At 38.9% G+C, this 23,702-nt stretch overlaps 1 protein-coding gene across 4 annotated transcripts in view; it reads right to left on the bottom strand.

Annotated features, from left to right (window-relative positions):
- Window positions 1–23,702, bottom strand: part of lrp8 (low density lipoprotein receptor-related protein 8, apolipoprotein e receptor) — a 181,186-nt gene that overhangs the window by 66,870 nt on the left and 90,614 nt on the right. For all 4 annotated transcript variants that reach the window (XM_067596388.1, XM_067596390.1, XM_067596389.1 and 1 more), the window contains exon 4: window positions 5,765–5,893. In XM_067596388.1, the coding sequence (XP_067452489.1) occupies window positions 5,765–5,893 (129 nt within the window). The remainder of the gene's footprint in view (window positions 1–5,764; window positions 5,894–23,702) is intronic.

Genomic DNA, 23,702 nt, shown 5'->3' with positions numbered 1-23,702 from the left:
CAGTATTCGGCAAACAGAAAGAGAAGCCATCCTTCTTGAAAAAAACCCCTATTTACCCAAACATAAAAAAATATGTTTTACCTACACACACACACATCCTGAAGTATGCAAACATGGCTAGCAGCAGTGCTGTGCCTAAACAAATGCGATTTCGCATTAACATAAATTAAAGACTCATAAACTTTCTTCAGAGCCCTCCTCTGAATGTAATAAAGAACCTCTCTTCCTGGATCCATGTTTTATTCAACGTTTGGATATGCTCAATTAGCAGCCCTAATTAACGTTCGTTGTACTCCAATTGTATAGCTGCCGAGGGAGGGAGGGAGGGAGGGAGGGAAAAGAGGGAGAGGAGGGGAGATCAGAGTTGGAGGGAGATGGTGGCGGGGAGGATGAAACGAAGGATTTACAGCGTGAAGGGGTAAATGCATGAAATTTGGAAAAGGAAGTATGTTTCTAGGGGTTAGATGATGAAACGAAAAGGTGGCAATGTGCGCTTGCAGATGGTGAAATACTGCATGCGCATTTTGTGCACATTATAGTTTTGAAAATTCTTTAAGAAAACATTCATCAGCATGCCAGCATTTTTCCACCCGCTCCCTACAAAATCTGTTTTTTAAGTAAATGTTTCTTTTACAGATGACTGTGTCTGCCTATTACTGATAACCCTGGATGGTGGCATGTGTTGAAGAAATGTGGGCAATGCTAGAAAGCTAGTCTAGTGTTCACAGTTTTCCTAATACAACTGCTATCAGATTGATTTGTCACGTATCTGTGTTTGTGACATCAAATATGAATCAATTTGCCAAAAATAATACGTGTAGCAACAGCATGATTAGGTTACGTGCCACGGAAATTGAGCGTTGGTCTGATTTACATGTATGCCTCCTCTGTTTTAATAAAGTGCAAATTGACAGGAGAGAAAGAAGGTAGATTGATATACCTGATCATCTTATTTATAACATGTTGTGAAGGATTCCTTCTTTGCTTGTTTTTTTCATCGGCAAATATCTGCGTTATTCTTCTCCTTTGTCTGACTGTCAACATTGTGCTTTATCAATGCAGAAATAAACAAGACCATTTTCAAATCATCTTTGTCGCAGTTTACAATTGAGGCAAATCTAATTTACTGTGGTGGAATGGCTTCATTCAAAGCTACGTTCGAAAGAAAAAGCCTTCTCAATTTGGTCAGAGTGAAAATATTTGTGCAAATATTTGAGCGAAGCAAGTGACAAGATTGGCATTCCAAGAATCAGCTTACTTTAAATAACATAATATGAAATAATATACAGTATAGTACTACCTGAGCAGTGTGAGATGTTTTTACAGATATTTGATACTGTGTTGCTATTATAAAAAATCAGTTTCTGATCTGTTTTCTTTCAAGAAATGGCCGTGTTTCTGGAATATCTGTTCTTCCTAAAGAAACCTTTATAAGATTTGTTTTGTCTGGTATTCCAGGCTACAGGGGCTAGGCTGTCAGACTACTACACAACAGATACCACATACAAACATATATACACATCATACTAAGAAGAACTGATATAAAAAAGCCTAATAACAGAAATATCATTTGAAGTTGTGGTTGCATGGGTACTTGTTAACGCCTTGTACAGCCCAAAGTACGGCTGTACACTACTCCGCAAGAGTTGTTATATTTACAAATTTAATAAACTTTGTTGTGACATGTCTGAACTGAAAATGCACTGATGAAAAGAAAAAGAAGATGAAAGATCCATTATGTGTCTCTTGAAGTGGAATTTTATGTGTGAACTCAGATAGCGGAGGCATTTTTCCGAGCGTCGGATGAACTTCTTAATATTCCTCGCTATCGCTTTCATCTTTAAATGATAGATCAAAAGCAGATCTCTACAGGTTATTATAACGGCAGGACTCCCACTACATGCGCACACATACACACACTCAAACCACATCGGGCAGGAAATCAATTATCATCAAGACCTCTATGAAATATTTCACAGCTGTATTAACCACTTTATTTTCCAATGCAATAAAGGATAGAGGTTCACACAGGTCAGGCAGATGAAAGGCAATGGAAAGAGCATATAGTCTCTGATTGCCCCCTGTGTCAATACACAGAAATGAAAAGAGAATAAAAAAAGTGAGTGTGCCTGTGATGGGCAAGGGAGAGGAGAGGTAAAAAAAAAAAGCACTCTTGTTTTAGACAGTTTATATTGTACATCAGAGAGGCAGAAATGGTATGTGAACAATGCACTTGCAGCTTGGGTTACATGACTAAATCAACAGCGGCTGTTGTTTTCATTAGGTCGTGGCCACAAACTCCCTAATGTGATCTCTCTGTGTACTAGCAGCCTGCTCTCTAACAACTTACAGACAGAATGGAGATGAATGAACGGGTGGAGAGACACAGAGAGCGAGGGCGTAGAGAGTAGAGAGAATATGAAGAAAATAAAGGGGGAGTGAAGATATGTTTCTATCCACCTGTCAAGAAAATTATACCACAGTTTTTGAAATGTGGGAAATTAAAGAGAAACTGTAAGTTTCATGTCTTTGCATCAGCTGAGTTCAAGCAAATACTGTAAATAAGCTTTCTGAATGTCAAAAACATTTACATTAAAATAACTGGAGGCTTTCAAGAGCTGATCATTTTCGGGGAGGCTGTTAACATCCCACAGTTGTAGAGTTGATCATATTAAATGAGTTTCTGGGAAAATACAGTATGCTAAAAATTCAGTTTTTAAACTTATTTAAATTCCACTCGTTATCCAAGACAGAAGTTTTTGATTCAAATAAAAATTGTTTCTGGCATGTGTACAACTCAATTTAATCTGTTCCTCTTTTTTCTAAGAATAGTTGTTCATAGACCATAAAAACTCAGGCATCAGAACCCGACATAAAACAGAGACAGACAGAAAGAGACAGAGTAGATGCAAGAGAGGAAATTATGTGAAAAAGGAGACAGAAAATGAAGTAAACCCAATGTTGCAAACCACAAGATGCCTCAATGGAAACAAACAATAATGCAACATGTGTGCAACATGCTTTTAAAGTACTCATGTGATGAGCTTCTGATAGTTAGCCACTCTTCATGGTTTAAAAACAATATATTACATTGAACAGCAACAGCTTAATGTGTTGTGCACATTAAGGTGTTGCTGTCAGATTACCATGCTAACCTCAGGGTGTTCAAAGTAATGAAATGGCACCACTCTAAATTAAAATCAATTAAAGTTTTTGGATATAATTAAATCTTAATTGCTTCTGCAGTTGGTGAAGTTCATTAAAAATGTCAGTTCTTCTTATTTTACACATCTTTGGTTGTGCACATATGGGAAAATATTGAGAGAATGTAACAGTATCCTCTATCTTACAATGTGTATGTATACACATACTTGCCGTGTGCACACGTATATTTTCTGCATCACTTTCAGCATAAGAATGTATGAATGTTGCAGTGCCTGAGGGACGATGGCGACATTATGGAAATGGAGCAAGATGCATAAGACACCGACTGTGTACACACACACACACACACACACACACACACACACACACACACACACACACACACACACACACACACCCTTGTATTTATCCTTTCGAGGATTCTCCCCAGCTACATCCATTCCTTCCTAACTCTACAAGAGACTCTTGTAAAAACTGATGACAAGAATAAGTTTGCCTTTACTCCACAAAAATTGAATCACTCTGAAAGTCTGAAACCCACATACAGACGTTTAAACAGAAATTCAGAAAAACTCTGGATATATAAATTTAAAAAGTGTTTTTTTTTTTCTATCTGACAGAACACGTTTTGTAAAGGGCAAATATTATATGCAATCTATATTCTTCCGAAAATTGCCGTGTGTGCATGTGTGTTTGAATGTGTGTTTGTCGCAGGTTTAAAATCAATAACGCTGTAGGCCAGATGTCCACCCTGATGAAAATCAATGCCTCTTTTTACAGCTTTGATACCAGCTGTGAGGACGTAGGCTACAGGAGGTGGTGTGACATGGACACATGAGTGCATCTATAGAGTGTAAAGGAGAGGCAGATGGAGCATATGTGGTTGGTTCACAAAGCTTTATGTATGTGAATTACATTTTTTACCAGCATGAGATATCCACTGAAAAACATGACATGCAGTATTATATAAAATTATTGAAACCAGGAAAGGGATAAGTTAAATATACCTGCTGATAATGTCTGTGTTTAATAGTATTCCTAATCCCACTCTGTTTGTACACTGTAACTATGTGCCTCCTACTAAAAGTGTGCTGCCACGCCATCTCCACACCGTGCATGATGCACTTGACTGAGCTTTGTGCTCTGTGTCTTCATTCACAAAAACAGAGCCCTACTGTATATGCAAGTCTGCGTTTGCCTTGGTGTGAGTCCATCTATGTAAACATACATAAAGGATATGGAAGTATAAGACACACCTTGAAAGATAAACTTCTCAAGATCCATATTTCACTTCCCTAAAACACCATTGGCCCAACTCTCCCAGTCTGCAGACTGACCTGTTTTTCCCCATTTCAAGCTCATCAAGCAACAGCCAAGAACAAGGACAAGATTGTGGGGAGGAAAAACAGATCAGTTTGACATCTCTAGACACGTAACACAGAAAACATGTATAAATAAATGAAGAGATGAAACATTTGACTTTTTTGGCAGCTTTGACATAGAGTTAAAAATAATCCTGGCTGCACTTTGGACCAGATCTTCACTGAATCTCAAAACATGCGACGACCCAGGTGACAGACTAGAAAGCGTAGAAAAAACTTGTACCCTTGCATTGCAAAGCTGACATTCAGTAAAAGCCACATAACCCCAGTTTTGACATTTTTATGTATTCTTTTAGATCTAAACTAAAAATTGATCATCACCCCAGGGTGTGTGAGAAAAAAAAAAAGATGCTGCCAAAAAACATTGTGAGATGCAGTTGTTCCTGAAAGAAGAGGTGCCTTAATACCACATTTCTAGGAATGTTATCACATGGGACTTTTAGCTTCTCAAGTTATTTTTCCTAACCCTCTCTCAGCTTCTCACCTCAGACATCATGATTTTCTTTCCACTATTCTTTGTTATTTTTTTTTCTTACTGCTCACCTCGGCTGTTCCTGTCTCTTTTTAAGAGTTTTCAGGGTCTTCAATTGGCAAAAACTTCACAGTGAAGGTATGTCATTCTGTGTTATATGCACTTAAAAAGACTAAACATATTAAAAACACTTTCTAAAACTGAATTTTAGACATTTTAGAAACTGGAGAAGAGATGGCTATCGAAAGGTCTGAAACTACACATATGCTACACATCATAAAAGAAAAGACAAGTCCAGTCATGTTTAGTAAAAAAGATAAGCAAAAAAAATCATACTATTTGTATTCTGCACTAATCAAACAAACTCCAGCAAACAAGAGGTCTGTACTGAGAACACTGGATTCACTAATGAGTATTAAACCCACTGCAGAACTATTTTCTTCATTATCTCTGCTGCCTACAGCCAAAACAGATGTGGGAAATTCCATAACAGCAGTTTACAAATGTCAGATTATTTCAGGCTAATAACATTTTTCAGCCTAAGAAACAAAAACAAAACAGCTATCTTCTGTTGTGAGTGAGTGATAATTCTAAAGCTTTTTCAGTTTTGCCCTCAGTAATTGACAGGAAGGAAAAGGTGAGTTCAAATGAGGCTCAGAATAGATACCGTACCATCCTTTCTTCCTGTCAGTTCGTAACTCCCCCGCCCTCCATCCCACATTTCCAACAACTGCCACAAACTTACCTGCAGCGCACTGCTCTTCATCTGCCCCGTTCTCACAGTCCCTTTCTCCGTCGCATCGCCATGACAACGAGACACATTTGCTGGCAGCCCCTCCGCAATCAAACTTCTCCGGTGGACAGGTCTGTCGGCCTGATGTGAGGGGGAGGAGGTGAAAGACGGCGAGAGGGAGAATGAGCACAGAGAGGAGAGAGACAGCGGGAGGGAGAGGAAAATGAACAATAGATGAGAAAGTTGGGTAAATAGATGGATGACAGGGGGGGAGCGAAGAAGGGAGACAGGGAGAGTAAAATGAGAGAAGAAATAGGGAGGAGGCAAAAGATAGAGAGAGAAGGGACAGCCAGTCAATGAAACAGTTTGATAACTTAGTTATCTTGTTGCTCAAATCGATTCCCCCTCAAAGGCCTGCAATTAAACTAGACACACAGCAACTGAGGAACAAAGAAGCAGGAACACTGTCAGGCACACACAAAGCCAGGAAAATACACACATATACACAAAGTAAGAAAACATGAAACACACAGCCAGGAAAATACACAAAAACCAGGGAAGACACGAAATATAAAAACACTATATTGTGCGTACATGTAGCTCTGTGTACATTGGGACTGCTCATGTTTATTATTGACAGTTACATGTCAAAAATAGTGAAAAAAGCTGGCCAGAGTAAATCAGCACATCTTCATATACAACAAGCTGTAACAAGATAATTATTCGGTTGTGTGAGTGAAAATCAGTGAAAGCACAAGCCACAACACATGCACACTGTGTGTGAGTGAGAAAGTAGTCCCTCTAGGTAAACGCCCATTACAGTAGAGAAGGCCATTGTTCCTACATGTGTAACCCATGGGGTTGGTACAGGTAGGAAAAACACTGCTGTCCAATACATCAAATTTACACTGAGTCCCCACAGCAATCCCTGTCCCTTCCCTTTTGCAACCCCCCCCCCCCCCCCCCCCCCCCCCCCCCCCCGCCTCCATCTTCTCACACACACACACACACACACACACACACACACACACACACACACTCTCACATAAACACACTCTAACACCATGGGGACTCAAGCCCCAGATTACATTACAGCACTGTGTCAAACTCAACTCCATCAATTATACATATTTGACCACTAGCATGCCTCTTGGCAACACGCCTGAGTGTTTACAGTGTGTGTGTGTGTGCGTGTGTGTGTGTGTGTGTGTGTGTGTGTGTGTTGCAGCCACAGATCAATAGTACCTATGAGATTTACCCATTTCAGTCCCATTCTCTATTTTATTAATCTCATATTTCTTCCTTCTCATTTTTATTTTTAACAGTACTGTAATAATCGCTGCCATTCAAAGGCTGCCTCTCGTGGAGGGATGCTGGGAGTCTCAGTCTTGCAGGTAGTGATTGCCAAGATGTTCCCCGACTGTACAGTTTGGGTTTCCAGGTTCTACACTACTGAAAGAAAAAGCGGCTACTTGCATTTTAATTTTGCTACGAAGCTGGACAGGTTTGAGGTTTATAACCAGGATTCCTCTCTTCCTCTGTATTTTACTTGTGTTAATCTGCTGGATGACCAACTCCCCATTCCTGTCTCTCTTCCTCCCGCTCTGTGAATATCAGGCTCTTGTGTGAGCATCTTTTCAATGTGTCTCCCCCTAAATGAGATTTCCCCTGGCCTTTAAAGAATAAAAGCCTCCCAAAAGCAAATCCCCTTTAAGAGAGTGAACGAGCCAGCGCCATATCAGCACAGTCTGGTTATTACTGCCAAGGGGACTGAATGGACTGTGTGAACAATAAGTGTGTGTCTGTGTCCATGTACTTGTGTCTTTTGATGCACAAAATGCAGCTCTTCTAGTCAATGTGATAGTGTGAATGTGAATACTAATGGGAGGTGTGTTAATGTGAGGAAGGAGGGCAGTGAATTGTCTGACATCTGGCTTACTGTTCGGTCAATTTAAATGTGTTATGTGTGTGTGTGTGTATTGGAGAAATTGTACATTGACAGATAATGGTCTCATGTTTTCCATTATCTATCTATTTTAAGTGTGTTAGACAATGTGTTTGTGTGGGTACTTTCAGTGTCTTTCTCACTCTAATACAAACCTACACACACAAATACACGCTCCCAGGAGTTTAGTTCACTAAGTGTCTGATTGACAGCTGCGTTAAGTGTATGTAATTTGTCTGACTGACCATTTTGGTCTCTGGGCTGAGTCATGGATCAGCTGCCGATCAAATCACTGAATACAGAAAAGTAAGAACAACAGAGAGCTCCGCTGACATTGATTATGACAAAACAAATTCGATGATTTTCATCCCCAGGGCAAGAACGTTCACTAAATGAAAAGGACAATTCCAATTTCCTCTTATTGTATGTTTAAGTTATAATCTGAAACTATTAAAATGTCTGTTCCATTGCTCTCTATAGGCTTTTGATATAATATAATAGCAATTCCATCCATACATTCATACAGTCCATAATAGGTTTTTTCCATTTGGTGCCTTTGTCAGCAGAGTATTGCCTGCCTTTCACAGAGAAAATTGGTTTGTGCAAACTCAAGACGCATTTTACGTTGCCTGCAGAAGCAAGAGCAGTTTGTGTGGCATAAACACAAGCGGTAGTACGTGTAGGCAATTAGCATCATCAACAACAGCCACTATGTCTTTCCAGACAGAAAAAGATGCTGCCTAAAGACAGTAAATCTCGTATATCTCCTCTCCTACATCACATAAACTCCCTGAATGACTCTCTGAGAACTTCAGCATATTTAAACATTTTTATTAGTGTTTATTTTTGGTGAAAGAAAAGAAAAGCATCATCTAAAATATTTTTAGCAAGCTTGTTGCTGTTTGACTTTGCCAGTCAAGACTGTGATGGTGTTGATAATAAATGTGTAGTCGAGGTACTTTTCCCCAACTTTTGAAAGTCAGTGCTTAGCACAGATTTGCCCTCTCTCTTTGTTCCCCTTACTAAATGCTGACAGGTGTATCCTGGCAGAGCAGGCAATGAGGAGCATTGATAGACTTATCGACAGTAAGGTGGGGACACATCCGTGACTGCAGAGATATTCCAACTATGATCATACTCGAGGCCAAGTGCAATATCTGCCTGCCACTCTCGCCACAGAAAACTGTGTAAAGGTTGCATCTTTGCAAAAAAGAAACAGATACAACAACATACTAAAATGATGATGGGGCAACTTTGAACACATGCATGTAGATATTCTAAACACACATGTAAAAAGTGTTCATAGAGACAGACACACGCACACATACTCACACATAAAACTTCAGCTATAAATCTTTTTCTTGGCTGCCAGTCATAGGCGTTTAACTGAATTCACTATTCTCTAAACTTTGTACTGAATGAATATTTCATGAGCTATAAAACTCCTGGGGCACAGAGACAAACACTGGGCTGTTAGCAGCCAGCTAGCTTGCTTACTGCCAAGGCCTACAGCGAATAACAGCTGAGAAAGTGATGCTAGCCATGCTCCAGTGGAGCTTCTTGGTGGTGAGCAATAAAAGATGCTGGTTGGAAACAGCAGCTCCCAGGTGGATGTATGCATTATCGAATGAGTGTGAAACAGGGTCAAAACGAATGTTTGCGGTCAGTGAATATATCCAGGATACATCAAGGTAACAAACAAATGCAATTGGCCACATGACCAGGTCAAACCCTTTCCTTGGACTTCTATTTCATACATCCATATAAACCTCAACAGATTCATACAGATTCAGCTCTCTACCCTTTATTCATACTGCAACTGGCAGTAATGTCCTGTCCACATGTGAGGATGCGAGGCACGTGTTTTCTCGATGTGACTCTGAGCAAGAGGAAGGAGATAAGATCAGATAAAAACATTATTTTTATAGAATTTTAGTTCTGTTAAATAGTCCATAATTCAGCTAAGCAGGTCTGTCTAACAAACACGAGGCTTATCTGCTATGACCGACTGAGACTTGACTAATGGCTTTATGTTTGTACTGAATACATTAAATCCAGCTAAAGTAATTGTCTTCAGCTTTTGATATAGCATCTGACAGTATGCAAAAGTTAATGCTGCATGCAGACCAGATTCATTAAATGTACATTGTTTGAGTAACCTCAAGATTTTATGGACATTTTATGCATTAATAGAAGAAACTGGTGTCCTGAGTATAAGTGCCAAGGGTGAATTTGCACTGGCTACAGGAAATATAATGTGTGTAAAAATAATAAGACTTGGAAGTTGGATTTTGTTATTTTGTTGATATACAGTAGAGCTCGACAGATTGTATGATAAGACTGTATGATCACGTTCCATGTGCAATTCAGTTCAATATCATTACAAATCAATGTGAATATCCCTGTCTAGATTTTATTAGTGTGTAATACATTGTGAGGAAAAACTGTAACCTTCAAAACAAGTATTTTTTTACCAGTCTTGGTGTCATTATTTTGGAATTTGTGCAGTGGATTTTAAATAGGTTTTGCTGGTCCTGGGGTCAGAAAACTCATTTGGCACATAGGGGACGATGCAGTCTTTTTAATTCAAACAAGTTCACAATGAGAAGTGGTGTGGGCTTCTTATTCTCCTCACGTGGCCTGCCTAAGTGTCTGTTATGAGCAGGGAATAGGGGTGGACTGAGCAAGGCGCTGTATGCTAATGAACTTTTGATTAACTACCTTCTTAATTTCCCTTCACAAGGAGGGAGGGGATTGGAGCATTGTAGCGGGGCACCACGTCCACTCTCCAGCTGCCTGCCTAGCATCAAAGCTAGCCTCCCAGGTGATTGATTCAGACGGCTCGTAGCCCTGCACGCTAATGCTAAGATAATTTATTTATTATGAGGTGTGCATATGAGGCCTGGAGGTAATATAAGTCATCCTTAAGTCACTGTCTGTCACAGTGAGACACAACGTCAAAACAAAGGCACATGGGAGGAGCATATGTGATAATATGGCACATGATGAATGGGGAGGAATGGAGGCCTATGGATGATTTACCCTGTACCGGCGCTAAGGATTACAGTAGCATGAATTTAAAATGCTCAAAGTTACACTGGATTTACCTGCACTTCAGACAGCACTGCGCTGATTGATGAAGTACCATGCTTTAACGTCTTTTTATGCAAACAGCTGAGAAACATGTCTCATCATATCGGAGGAATATTATGAATGCCCAAATGTTCTGCACTGCTGTGAATATCAATTGGCTCCACATCGACTCCGAAGCAAAAGGTATGCCATATTGAGCGTATTCATAGTTTCATAAAAAATATAGATGCATGGGCACTTTATTTCTATTATGTACCATCTGTCAAATATCTTATTTTTCCCTTTATTACCTATCAATATGTGAAACTCTTTCCTAACATTATAGTCAGACATGGCATGATCATCATAAATACCAGAAATTACAGGAAAATGATGAGTGTGATAATGTATGTAGTTGTGTTTTGTTACGTTTGTGAAACAGTGTACACTTTAGTGCGCGAGACTAAATTTCAAAAAAGCATATTCTGATAATAAAGTGAGGTCAAATCAAATGAAGTGAGAGAGAATCAGAATGCTGAACTTATTTCTTGCATGTGTTTGACAGACCATCAATTAATTCTGAACAAACAGGGGGTCCATAACAGCTGATCGTCTGTGAAATAGGATAATTAAACTCAAGTTTAAAAAGCAGCCATGAGGTTGCACCATAAATTGGTGAGTGCCTGCTTGAGAGCAGTAAATTTTTATTGCTCGGCTACTGTGTGTGCAGTAAAAGCAGGGCCAAGGCATCCCTTGAATCAATACACATCTATGTCCTGGTCCATTCCGGTGAGTCAGTCAGTCAGTCACCCTGCGGTGGTCAGTCTGCTTATAAAGAGACCATATAAAATTTCAGCCGTTTCATTTCAGTCTGCTTAAAATATGGCTGTCAAATAACATTAATGTGTCTCAAGCTTTTGTGTTTGTTTTCAGCCTCAGTTGAATGATCGGGGAAAAATACGTATAGAAGATATAAAGAGACGGGCAAGAAGGAGGGAATCATGGAGAGCAGGGAAAGTGAGAGATGTAAGAGGGGGAGGTGGAGTCAGATAATGGTCATAGAATGGAGAATATCAATGTGGGGACAAACCATTTAAAGGAAGAGTGGATGCACTCAAAGACAGAAAGAGAGCCATTGAGTTGGATTCTGATCAAATTGGGGCTTCTTGTCACCCGAGGGCCAACAAATGCACACGCAATAGACATAAAATCCTCATTTGGTCTCTCACTTAATCAAAAAGAAACTGCACACCAACAAACACAAAACATGCAAATGAATGCAAAAATTGGGCACTACAAATAGGTCAAACTGTAATCCATTAGTAGCCCACAATGAATATACTGTTCTAATTTGAGAGTCTGCAATTTCATTCAAATAAGTGGAAAGCTTGTAGTGGGTGCATTGTTAATCTCTTTCAGGAATTGCACTGCATGCAGTATGAATGAAATGCTGTAACCTTTATAAAAGAAAAGAAAAGACTAGAGAAGACAAAGGACAGGAGGCAAGGGAGCTTTAAGCTCACAGAGCACTCATATGCATCAATGATTCATACAAGACCAGAGATGTATGGATCAGCCAATTATTCGACTTGTAAGGACTTTGCAAGTCTAATGGTTTGATCGGTTGTAGTGGATTGTATTGTCATGGTGACGCTCATTAACCTCATTCTAAGCAGTGGTCTTATTTTCAAATGGATTCTAATGGTTTGTGTGTATGTGTGCTCATATGGAATGTGCACCCTCACAGGGTTAAGACTCTGCAGTGGCTCCAAACTGGTAGACATTTTGAGCCATCTGAAGTAAATTTTTACTTCCCCTGCTTTAGTCAGCCCACATAGAGTTCAAAGAGTAATATGGTCAATTGTTAATTGATAATATTTTCTGTATGTGTGTGCTGGTATTCAGTGGTTTGCCTCTCTAATACTGTGCAGAGATACAGTTTGACTGAACAGTGCTGAATGTCCACTGTATTTGCCTTCGGACAAGTTTAGGAAAACCATCATTGTTCTTGCACAAAGTTTCCAAAAAGGCTGATTTTTCTCTTTGAACCCTGCTTAAGGCATCATCTCACATGAAGCTTGCCCCAGAGGGTTAGTGTGAGCTGTCAAGTTAAGAAAATGGAGAAAACAAAATGACATGATAATCCTAACTTCACAGGTCAGTGATAATTCTTTTCGTATATGGTGTTAAATCAATCAACAAAGTGATGCATCACTCGCAATGTGCAGGAAAAGAATTCTTTATCCAGCTTAGACTCGCTTCATGGACGTGATTACTTCACGTGAGTTATTTTGGAGACAGACTTTGTGTGTGTGTGTATGTGTGTGTGTGTGTGTGTGTGTAAGCGTGTACAGTAAGTATAATCAGTGTATGCATGAGTTAACGTGGGTATGTGTTTGCATGTGTGTGTACTGTAAGAGTAAGGATGGTTACATATATTTATGTATGCATGGCTGAGTGTGTGGGTTTGGTTGTTTGTAAGCACGGGTACATAATATATGTGTGAAAGCACGAGTGTGTGTATTTTACATATCCCTACTAAGAGCTAGAGCACAATGTTTTATGGCCATGGGAAATGGGGAAGGCTCTGGGATGAGAAATGTTCACTGGTTTATTATCTGCAGAATTTGAAAAATATTGTAAGGAATGGACAATTACTAATATAACTTTGTAAAAAAACAATGTCATAATCTAGATGTTCATATATATGCTGTAAGATGGATGGTACATGGAGCCAACATCATCAAAATAATATCATCCATGTGCAATTAATTAATTAATTAATTGCATTCAAAAGCGCAATGTTTAAGAATGGGACAGTTCCTCATTAACTACATCAACTATTAAAACAGACCTTTAAAATTTCAGGGATATGTCCAAAGAAAAAGGATGTTATAACAATGTCCCTTTTTCACACATTTCTGTGTGTTTTTGACTCTTTAAGCTCGGTTTAGTTACCCTTTGGCACTGAATATAAATCAGGGTGAGTTCGGACTTGGAGGCCAAGGCCGACCCGCTAAATTTTGCCTTGAATGTTGCCGTATCGCCAACTCAAACCCCTCTTGTCCTTCAGATGTGAAATCCAATTTACGGAAAGGGCGTATGTGGTTAATATCAGATTACATTTTAAATGAAGGTTAGTGTTGATTAGTGGCTTTCATTGGAACGCTGATCTCCAATTATCGCGGCCCTGATGTAAGGAGAGGGGGGAATGTGCTGGAGAGAGAAAGATCAAAGTCAAGGGAAATGAGAGAAAAAAAAATGATCAAGAAAAGCAGGTGCAGAGAAAGGAGAAAGTAGTGGGATGTTAACAAAACAAGGAGAGGCAAAGAAAAGCCATGCAGAGGTGTAACATCAGAAAGAAAAGTAGGCGAGTCAAAAGTCAAAAGTTGAAAGTAGATACAGATGTTCACAGATAGCAAACATACATTATGTTTACTTTAAAATATTGCAAGTTTTATCCAAATCAACTACATTTAACACCAGTAACTGTTACATTTGCACTGGCAAGGATTTATTATGTCCCACCCAGGTTGGTGTTTGTATTTTCTTGTACTAATACATTCATTTCAGTTAGCTAACTCTAGTGGAATAGATAATTATGTGAAAGTAGAGTATGTACAGCATTAATGTTTGGCATCTCTATACGTTTTGTATGTGCCCATGGCTTCTTCTCCATAGCAATGGCAGCTAAGGCTCATGGGTGCTGTAGTATCCTTAGCAGTTTGCCAGGTCAAAATCACAGACAAACGTGATTTCTCAGAAATGAACATCTGGAACCAGTAGCCCCTCCGACTTCACAACTCTATGGGGATAGAGTTCAGGGCCACGTGCAACAAGATGCCCATCTGAAGTCAAACCGCCAACGTTGTGGTTACAAACACCCTTGACAGCTCTTTTAATTCCTTATTTTTTGGGCTTTCTGAGTGGTGGCATTTAACAGTGAGTGGCAGCATGACATCAATGCTTTGTCCACAGAAAGAAGAAGTAGAAGCAGGTGGCTCATTGTTCAGGTCTACCTTAAAAAATCTGTTCCCACTAGTCTTTTTCACATCTCATTTACGATACACGCTTTTCATTCTTAGGCAAGTATAAAACCTTTTTTTTTGCTATATTTTTTTGTGAATTCTTGGTGTTTTATGTGCAAAGTGAAAACGTGCATAAAAACAGGTGGATGGAAATGTACCTAGAGAGTTTATATGACTGAGATTTCTCATGCGTCTCTTAGCTGGAACAATCATTTTGTAGGGGGTCTGAAGTAGAAGCTGCTGCAAAGTTGAGTTCAAGAGGTTGCTCTCTCTCTCTTTCTCTCTCTCTCTCTCTCTCAAGGCAGGGTGAAAGAGGGTTGTTAAATGTGGAACCATTAGCACGGTCTAGACTGTGGCTCTGTCAGTGCCGTGGGGGGAAGAAATACAGCGCAACACCAGCGCTCTCATAGGAAATTGCCACTTTCTTCCAACAGGCCCCTCTTAATGGTTGTTTAGTAGACGACACATTGGGCATTAAAAATACCGCCGGTGGCTAGTGCCACATCTCAGCCAATGAGAGATTGCACGAAAGGGAGGCAGACAAAAGGAAATAGAGGGAGAAGGAGAGTCGAATCAGTATTTTGGGATGCACGGAGTGTGGGGTTGAACTTGACAGGCGAACTCTGAGCTTATTTCCTCTGTGGCAGTTTATTCAAAGGCTGGGTCGGGGCACAAAGGCAGGAGTGGAAAGATTAAAACAGGCAGCCAAATTATGTGGAGAGCGCAGCTGACTTCTGAAGGTTTCTGAACGGACTTTTCTAATATTTTAAGACAGCTACTGGCTGTGTAAAGTTGGCTTTCAGAGTCACTGCAATGTAAGGCATGCTCAATTACATTACACGCTTTAACAAGTTTAGCGGCTGACAAAATATCAGAATTTTGATTCACTACGGCAAAACAATTTCCTGCACAATTAATTTGAGTCACAGGAACCCCACAGAGAATGTCTGAAAACAACAACTCTAAAGTCTGTTTTTATGCCTCTATCATCTGTAGCTTTTGCATAAGGGAAATGAAAAAGCTGAATACTGATGCCTGCTGCGAACAATTGGGTGTTATTTTGTGCAAAACATTTGTATTTTTTACAACAAATAGTTTTATGTTTTACCATCAAGCTATTTATCTCAAAACATATGATCATTTATGTCGGGCCAGCGATAAGATTACTTGCTATGCATGTGCTTTTGTCACAGGTACAGTTTCTTCATCTTCCTCTCATCCCTCTTTTGTTTATAGTTCATATTATTAATCTCTGTGTTGTGCATACTGACCTCTTGTGTCATTCTAGTCCTGCAATCGACCACATGACAGCCATTTTGACTTGTCAAACTGAGGTTTTAAGTCCCCTTCCACTCAAAAATGTGTTTTTTCTTTTGTTGTTACTTCACTGTGATGTTTGACCTTCACTGACACAAGAAGGCTGTTTTCACATTTATCTGCTGAAGGGTAAAAGTTTCTCTAAACTCACCTTCAATCTCAGTTTAAGATGCCTACTTAGCAGTGTGATGGAAACTTGGAGCCTCCTGTGCACATACAATGAGAATGAACTCTTCAGTAAAGTAGTAGTTAGACATCTTGTGTCTAACAGTTAAACATCTGAAATAAAAACTATTGATGTATTTATAGATTTGGATTTTTTAGTGAAGGAGGAGAAGAAGAAAAGAACTGTTCTTTTTTTTCTGACTGTACCTGTTCTCATGATAATCTGCTGTCTTTTTACCACTGCCTGCCAGCCTTAAGTCACTGAGTTTGTTTGCCTGTCTGACTGTTTTCTTGTTGCTAACTTTAAAGCTTGCCTTTTGGCTAATTAAAGACTTTTTGTTACACCTGTTCTGTCTCCCAAGTCAGCTTTTGGGTAGCAGATCTGTGAGGAGAAGAAATATGAGAAGAACATAAAAGCAATGTTTTGCTGAAAAAACAGCCTGGAGTTTTTCAGCCGATCAAGGTTAAATTTAGAAGGAATAAAATAATATGAAGACGCGACTGCTATCGTGCACGGTTCTTTACAAATACCACCAAAGCACAAGCGAAAGCAATCCCATCAGGCTGTTCCAGCTTCACAAGAAGCCCTCTGAGAGCAAAAACATATTGACCACCAATCAATCGTAATCAGCCAAGAGCAAGGGTCACTAATTGAACGGAAGAATGGAATTGATGAAAAAAAAAAAAAAAATCACATGGTGGCTGTTGCAGCGTAGGTGGTTTTCACAGTTTGATTGCCATGTACAGTGTAAACAAGGAGGCGAGTTTGCTGTAAACAGCTGTTTCAACTTCCCATAACCACGACATGGGAGTCCAAATATTCTTGGTTATCAGAAAAATCGATCTGAAACTGATCTGAAAACATTGGTTCAGAGAGGTTTCCCCATTCTGAATTTGCTGGACAGCTTGTTTCATAGAAGGACTGATATCTAAAATCCACGCTGAATAAAATTTGAAGTTGATCAATAAAGTATTAATTGATATTTGATTGATAAGAGATTGTTATAAGCTATATGTCCAAATGAATAGTTTATTTTCCAGTAATCAAGGCAATACTCAATTATAAATTTCACCTTAAAAAGCTCTACAGTACTTACCTTGAAGTGATTCATTAAACTTAGCACTTAAACTATGAGATTGTCTCTGTGTAACTTATGGGATTTACATCAATAATGATCAATTACAGGCTCTGATAAACAACAGTCTTCCAAAGTTTTCTTAAATAATGTATATTTCTCACAGGACTGCCTAGGTTTAGTTTTCTGGGATTCATCAGTGTATGGTAGCTCAAATGTAATGTGTCTGAGGGTATTTCTTGTTGTCTATATTATGGTTAGGGGGCTATTCTTTGTCTTCCTAAAGGGATCAATACACTTAAACTTATTACTAGTATAAATCAAGGTAAAGACGTTTGTAGTAAATGAGATGCCACAAAATACAGCAAGATAAGCATAATGCACAAGAAGGCCTCTGATGATGACCTTATAGAAAAGTGAGAGTGAAAGTGAGAGAAAGAAAGATGGAGAGATGACCTTTACTGTTTGTCTTTTTAGGTGACATAAAAATCACTGACGGTATTGTATCTTCAATAATTTATGAGCCAGATTTCATATGCAAACCCACGCACGTGATTCTGTCACTTTGCGTTGTGACTATATGTCTGGAGACAACTTACAACTGTGGAGGTGGACACTGTCACTGTAGACTGCCCTCACCAGAAAAAAAACCGAGCTGGTTGTTTGTTCAAATGTTTCAAACTATGTTTGCATTTTCCTGACCAGCAACGTCTTGCATTTGTGTGCTTGTCTCCTCTCTCAGTAGAAAAATGCTACTCTGTTAATGTTATACTGCAGAAAAAAGTCTTAGGGATCAGGTCAGGGTAGATGGCTGGATGAACAAAGCATGTAACTTTGACACTAGGCCTGTCCCCTGCCAACACTTAATGCTGGTTTCTTTTAATCCTGGCAATAATTTTTCTCTAACCATTACCAAACAAAGCATGAAAGTACATTCTTGACTCTGGAAATAGTAGTTTCACAAAACAATCCCATGTCGGACATCTATGTTAAACATGGTCAAAGTTCCAAACATGTGGTAAACATATGTAAAATGCTTCAACCTGCTCTGAAGACTTCATTTCTTTAGAGCTCTTCTTCCTCGTGATGACATCAGATTTTCTGTGCATGCCCACAAACGGCCATCCATTCCATAGCCTTTGTTGCTAAGGTTGTTGCTAAGGTTGTTCCACACTTTGTTCATGCTCATCGGCTTTGGGCTCAAACATGTATGGATGTATTTGAGAAGTTGCTGGGGCCTTAAAGAGACAGGAGCTAAAATGGCCTGTTTCAGGCAGAAGCTGAACCGAGGGGCTGCATAAAGGACCGTTATAAGATAATGGAAATGGAAATGTGCATAATACGTTCCCTTCAAACTAATATTTCCAAGGTCAATAATGAACGTAAATGCCTGAATTTTAAGCCAACACAGACATGAGTCATAAAAGTGCTATGGATGAAATCATAACAACTACTGAGCTCACATGTTAACAGATCCATCTCAATGACAATTGAACTCCCTCTGCTGATGAAGACCATGTGATGCAGTTTAAAAAGGCAACTTTAACCAAGTAGTTTTAGTGCTAAGTAGTTTAAAATGAACGAAACCTTAACCCCAGAGTCATTTTTGAACCATAATTTTTTTTAGGTACTTACATACAGTTTGACCTATTTTGTTGTTTAGCTAAGGGGACTTGTTACCCAAAACGCTGTAAATACCTCTATATACATTCTGCTGGCATTCTGCTATGAGACTAGTATGCAGACATAAAACAGCTGCATAATCTATATGTGCATCCTTGTATTATTGTGCATGTACTACCTGAATAGAATGTCCCCTTTTTCATATGGAAGTATAAAAAGTTATCACAGCCTTCAAAGATAAATGTACTATAATTCACTGCATGAAAAAAATATATACTGGAAGAGAATTTCAATTAAATGTAGACACAGTCTCAGCCAATCAAATGAAAGAAATGGAACAACTAGCCTTGAGTTTGATGTCAGACACACAAAGCCTGTTGCCTTGATTCAATACAGCTCTCAGTGGCTGAGCCAGGAACCAGAAGTGACAATCACATGTTTTATGTTTTAAATCTACATTCGCCAGTGACTACTGAAATTGTTGATCCCTGCAAGTTGAAAAATTGTTACATGCTATTTGATCATTTTTTTTGATCATTTAAATCACACCAAACGGTCTACTGGATCGAAAGGAAATTAATGATTAAAAGTAAGAAAGGTCGGCACGTGTATATACAGTGTCAGTCAAAAGTTTGGACACACTTTCCTATTCCCTTGAATGAGAAAGTGAGTGAAATGTGAAATTCAGCTGAGGGCAACAGAAGTTTTCCATTAAAAGAACAAGCAACAAGAGACGAGACAAATTAGACTACTCTGATTCTGAAGAGGGAGATCAGAGTGACCTCAAAATACTCACTCATACACTTCAAGTCACACACACACACACACACACACACACAAATTCATACCTATGAGAGTGTGTCTCTTTCTGTTCATGACTTTCTTGTGTACATCTGTTTGAATATGTGTGTATTAGGACGTGTGTCTTTTGATGGTGGGGTCACTGACTTTCTATATGAGAGAGTAAGGTAGAGTGATAGTGACAGAGGCAGAGAGAGAGAGAGAGACAGAGAGAAAGAGAGAAAGAGAGAGAGAGAGAAGGATAGAGAGATAGAGAGAGAGAGAGAGAGAGAGGCCACCTGGGAAATTACTCCTGCCGCTGCCTCAAGCATGAAATTGAAGCTGTCCGACACTGCAACTCACTGGATCCTTCCCGTTCATATTCCAAAATAATTAACTAGCACAACCTCCTGCCTCCATGCTATAATATGCTGACCTTCCTACTGTCTCAGTCACACAGACAAGGCAAAACCCACATCACTACACAGAAGCAGGTGGAACTGATGACAACGGGGATAAGGAGCGATAGCGGGGGAGGTAGAGCCAAGTTCAAGTTTCAACTTAAGGACAGCAGCTAGTGCTAGTCTGATATACTGGGGCAGTAATGGATAGTTAAACATCAGATACATATGCAGTCCACTACCAGGAAGTATTTAAATTTTTCTGTAACTGAATTAATACACTTCATACATTTTGATTTTCATACATAACTATTTTATATAAACACACATAGTGTTATCCTGCCTCCTGATAAATAAATACATACATAAATATTAGTTCAGAATTCATACATGTGTATACTTTAACATGACTACGGGGGATATTTGCTAAGCCTGTTGCAAATTACCATCAGGGGAGCAAAATTCTCAGTGTAGTTTTTTAATTTAGCAGGGTATAAGACTAAAGATGTAAATGAGCACAGCCACATCTGATTTGCATGGTGTGCCGTTAAATATGAACTGATGCTGGACTGTTCAACATATGTTTTGCATGTCTTGAAAGTAATGGAGAAAGAAAGTGTTTTCTGCTGCTAAACTTGTGCTATTGGTTAAAGACACTTACTAATTATTTACTAATTGTTTATTATATTGAGATATTTCAGTGGATAAGTGAAAAGTCTGACCCGCACTAGATGTAAAGGGAATCAGGAAAGTCAATACAGAAAGAGCAGTATTTCTATCAGCCTTGTGTCAGTTATATAACATATGCATACTCTACATAGACAGCAACTAGTTTTTAAACTATTGATTTCAAGTTTTAGCATATAGTCAAAAAGCAATAACTGCCATCACTAATATCCTCATCAAAAACATCCTCCAATGTAACCTTCCTCCTCCTATATAAACCCACAAGAATAAAGAAGTACCTGTTCGCCTGAGCAGAAGCAACACAGACAGCAATTGTCCTTCAGCTGTGTCAACTTCCAATCTCTTTTTAAACTTTTCTCCTCAGTAGTGCTAAGATTACCATATAAAGAAATGGAAAAAGTCTGTAGTGACTCGATATGAGCTCTAAAAATCATTTCTACAAAAAGCGGGAGAGAAGTCACGCTGTGATGAGAGGCTGCACTTTGACAGTTGTGTCTTTAGATGAATGAGTTTCATCAGTTGGAGTGAAATAAGTAAGAAGTAAAGTTTGAAATCATGGCAGTTTTAATCCCTTATAGTGATGGATAAATTCGTAAAAAAAAAATCTAATCATATTATCAGTAAAAAAGTAGTTAACATATCAGCATTTATTGGGGCTTATTACTTTATTTAATATCAACTGAAACATTGACTCTGTCTTTGTACTACAACATCAATGTTTTTAATTTGTAAAGGGGCTGAGAGCAGGATTGATCACAGCCAGAGTTTAGTCTGTGGAATTTTAAAATGTTATCATCAATGATTTCAATACTGACCCTCAAATCAAAGAACCCAACGCTCCTTTTTCCTTGTGAGTAAATTAAAATATAACTGCTTTGATAATAGTAGAGTCAAGGGGAATGGTAAGACTGCTGTTTTCTCAGTTTTATCTCACTATGCTACAGTATTCTACCGTGATGTGTGACTTGAAATTACTCCTCTTCCATAGTTATCAAAATTCTCATTTCTGTTAGTCTTTTTTCCTCCATTGTGTTTCACAATAAGGCTTTTCAGTACCGCTGAGTATGAAATGTGCCTGAATAGACTTGTGATGATTAGATTACTTTCCTTGATGATACAAGACTTTTATATTATGAATATAAAACATCCTCCAAATAAATAGAAAGCTTAAGAACTCTTGAACAGTTTTCTCTCCGTATCCAAAGTTTTGAAGCATCGCTTGGACTCACAGGGGACTGTAGAGAGAGCGTTACATGTTGGTTCAATATGTGGCTCAGCGAGGCTGGCTGAGTGTCTGATTCAATAACCTTTATCTATAGAGGGACACTTGGATGGCGAGAAGGGCTCACTTTAATCCCTGTGTAGAGGGTAGATATGCAGCAGCAGAGCCGAAAGAGTGTGCACACATAAAGATGGAATATAAATAATGCTTGAGAGAGTCTACACAGCTCCTCTAATCAGCACTGATTGTCAAACCGCGGGATCTTGCTGATACCACTCAGAATAAATGGATGCTGACTTTGTAATGGCTAGACCCTGGAAAATCTGAGCTTTGATGTCTGGTACATTGGATCCCCACAACAAAGCATATTATGTAAGTTCATGATGGCTAACTGTAGTAAATGATAAGTCATGTTATTGGAAACAGGATTAATTGTGTTTGATTATTTGACATTTTGGCATCAGGTACAATTTCCTGACAAGTGCCTTGTGACCAACCATTCAGTGGTGAAACAACAATGGTTAAATGTTATGAGGGTGCTTAAGAAATATTATATATGTAATATTCATTTGGTTCACAAGTTCTTCTGGTGAACAACAGATTATATTTGAATCTGATCCATTATGATGTGGATCAGGAAGTTTTATTGTTCTGGAGAGTATAACCAGATAAAAGTTGGATACAATTGTTGCATGTGTGATCGGTCTCTCTGGAGTGACCCATTAATCTTAACAGAGTGTGATTTTATCGGTTGGCTGTTATCACACCTACTTATATAACATTTCTGAAGAAACTTTTTACTTCTGTGGGGTTAGGCAGATGTGATCAGTCGAATCCTCAACAGTTGTTTGTGTACAGGCATTTATTTCACTGAAAATTAAAATTAATGACTTCATTTCTTTGCGTGCTTGTGTTTGTTTACTGATTTTGTAACATTTGATCCCACATTTTTAATGTCGTTTTGACATGTTCTTGCACTCAAAAGGGCTTCAAACTAATTACTTGTTGATTTTCAAGTTTGTAATTACAATGCAACTGAGATACTTGAACAAAGGGACAAGGAGTGTTTATATGAGAAATAATTAGGGTGGTTTAATTTAAGTAACATGATCACTGAACCATTTGAGACTCTTTCAAGTGTAGAAAGTAGAAAGTATGTCACATTTAATCAGTGAATTAATGTCACCCAACTAGTCATCTGTATTTTTTTAGCACTTCTAATACTTCTCATAATGCAGCTGTAATGACTACTAAGGGATATCTGCATTTAACATTGGTGCAGAACATAGTGTGCCAATATGCACACTTTTTCATGCATCAACCACCACTCGTCTGATTGAGCATTTCGTCCAGAATCCCATCAAGACCGAGATTCATTTTCAGATGTGTAATTACAGACAGTCTGTGTATGTGTGTGTGTGCGTGTGGTTTCAGAGGTGTCATCGGAGGTCCATAGTTAATCAGCAGTCGACCAGAGGTCTCAGAGATCAGCCCATCGATTCCCTCCCAGGGAAATCAATTCAATCAAAAGGCATTACTTAAACTAAACTCAGATCAGAAAAGTGGAGGACATACAGCATGGAAGACCAAGAGGATTGAAAAGAGGATGTGATACAATACGGTGGGCTGGTTCA

This window comes from Thunnus thynnus, chromosome 8 (genome assembly GCF_963924715.1).
Source record: "Thunnus thynnus chromosome 8, fThuThy2.1, whole genome shotgun sequence".
NCBI lineage: Eukaryota > Metazoa > Chordata > Actinopteri > Scombriformes > Scombridae > Thunnus > Thunnus thynnus.
Note: the sequence above shows the minus strand (reverse complement) of the source record. Positions and strands in the feature narration are given on the sequence as shown.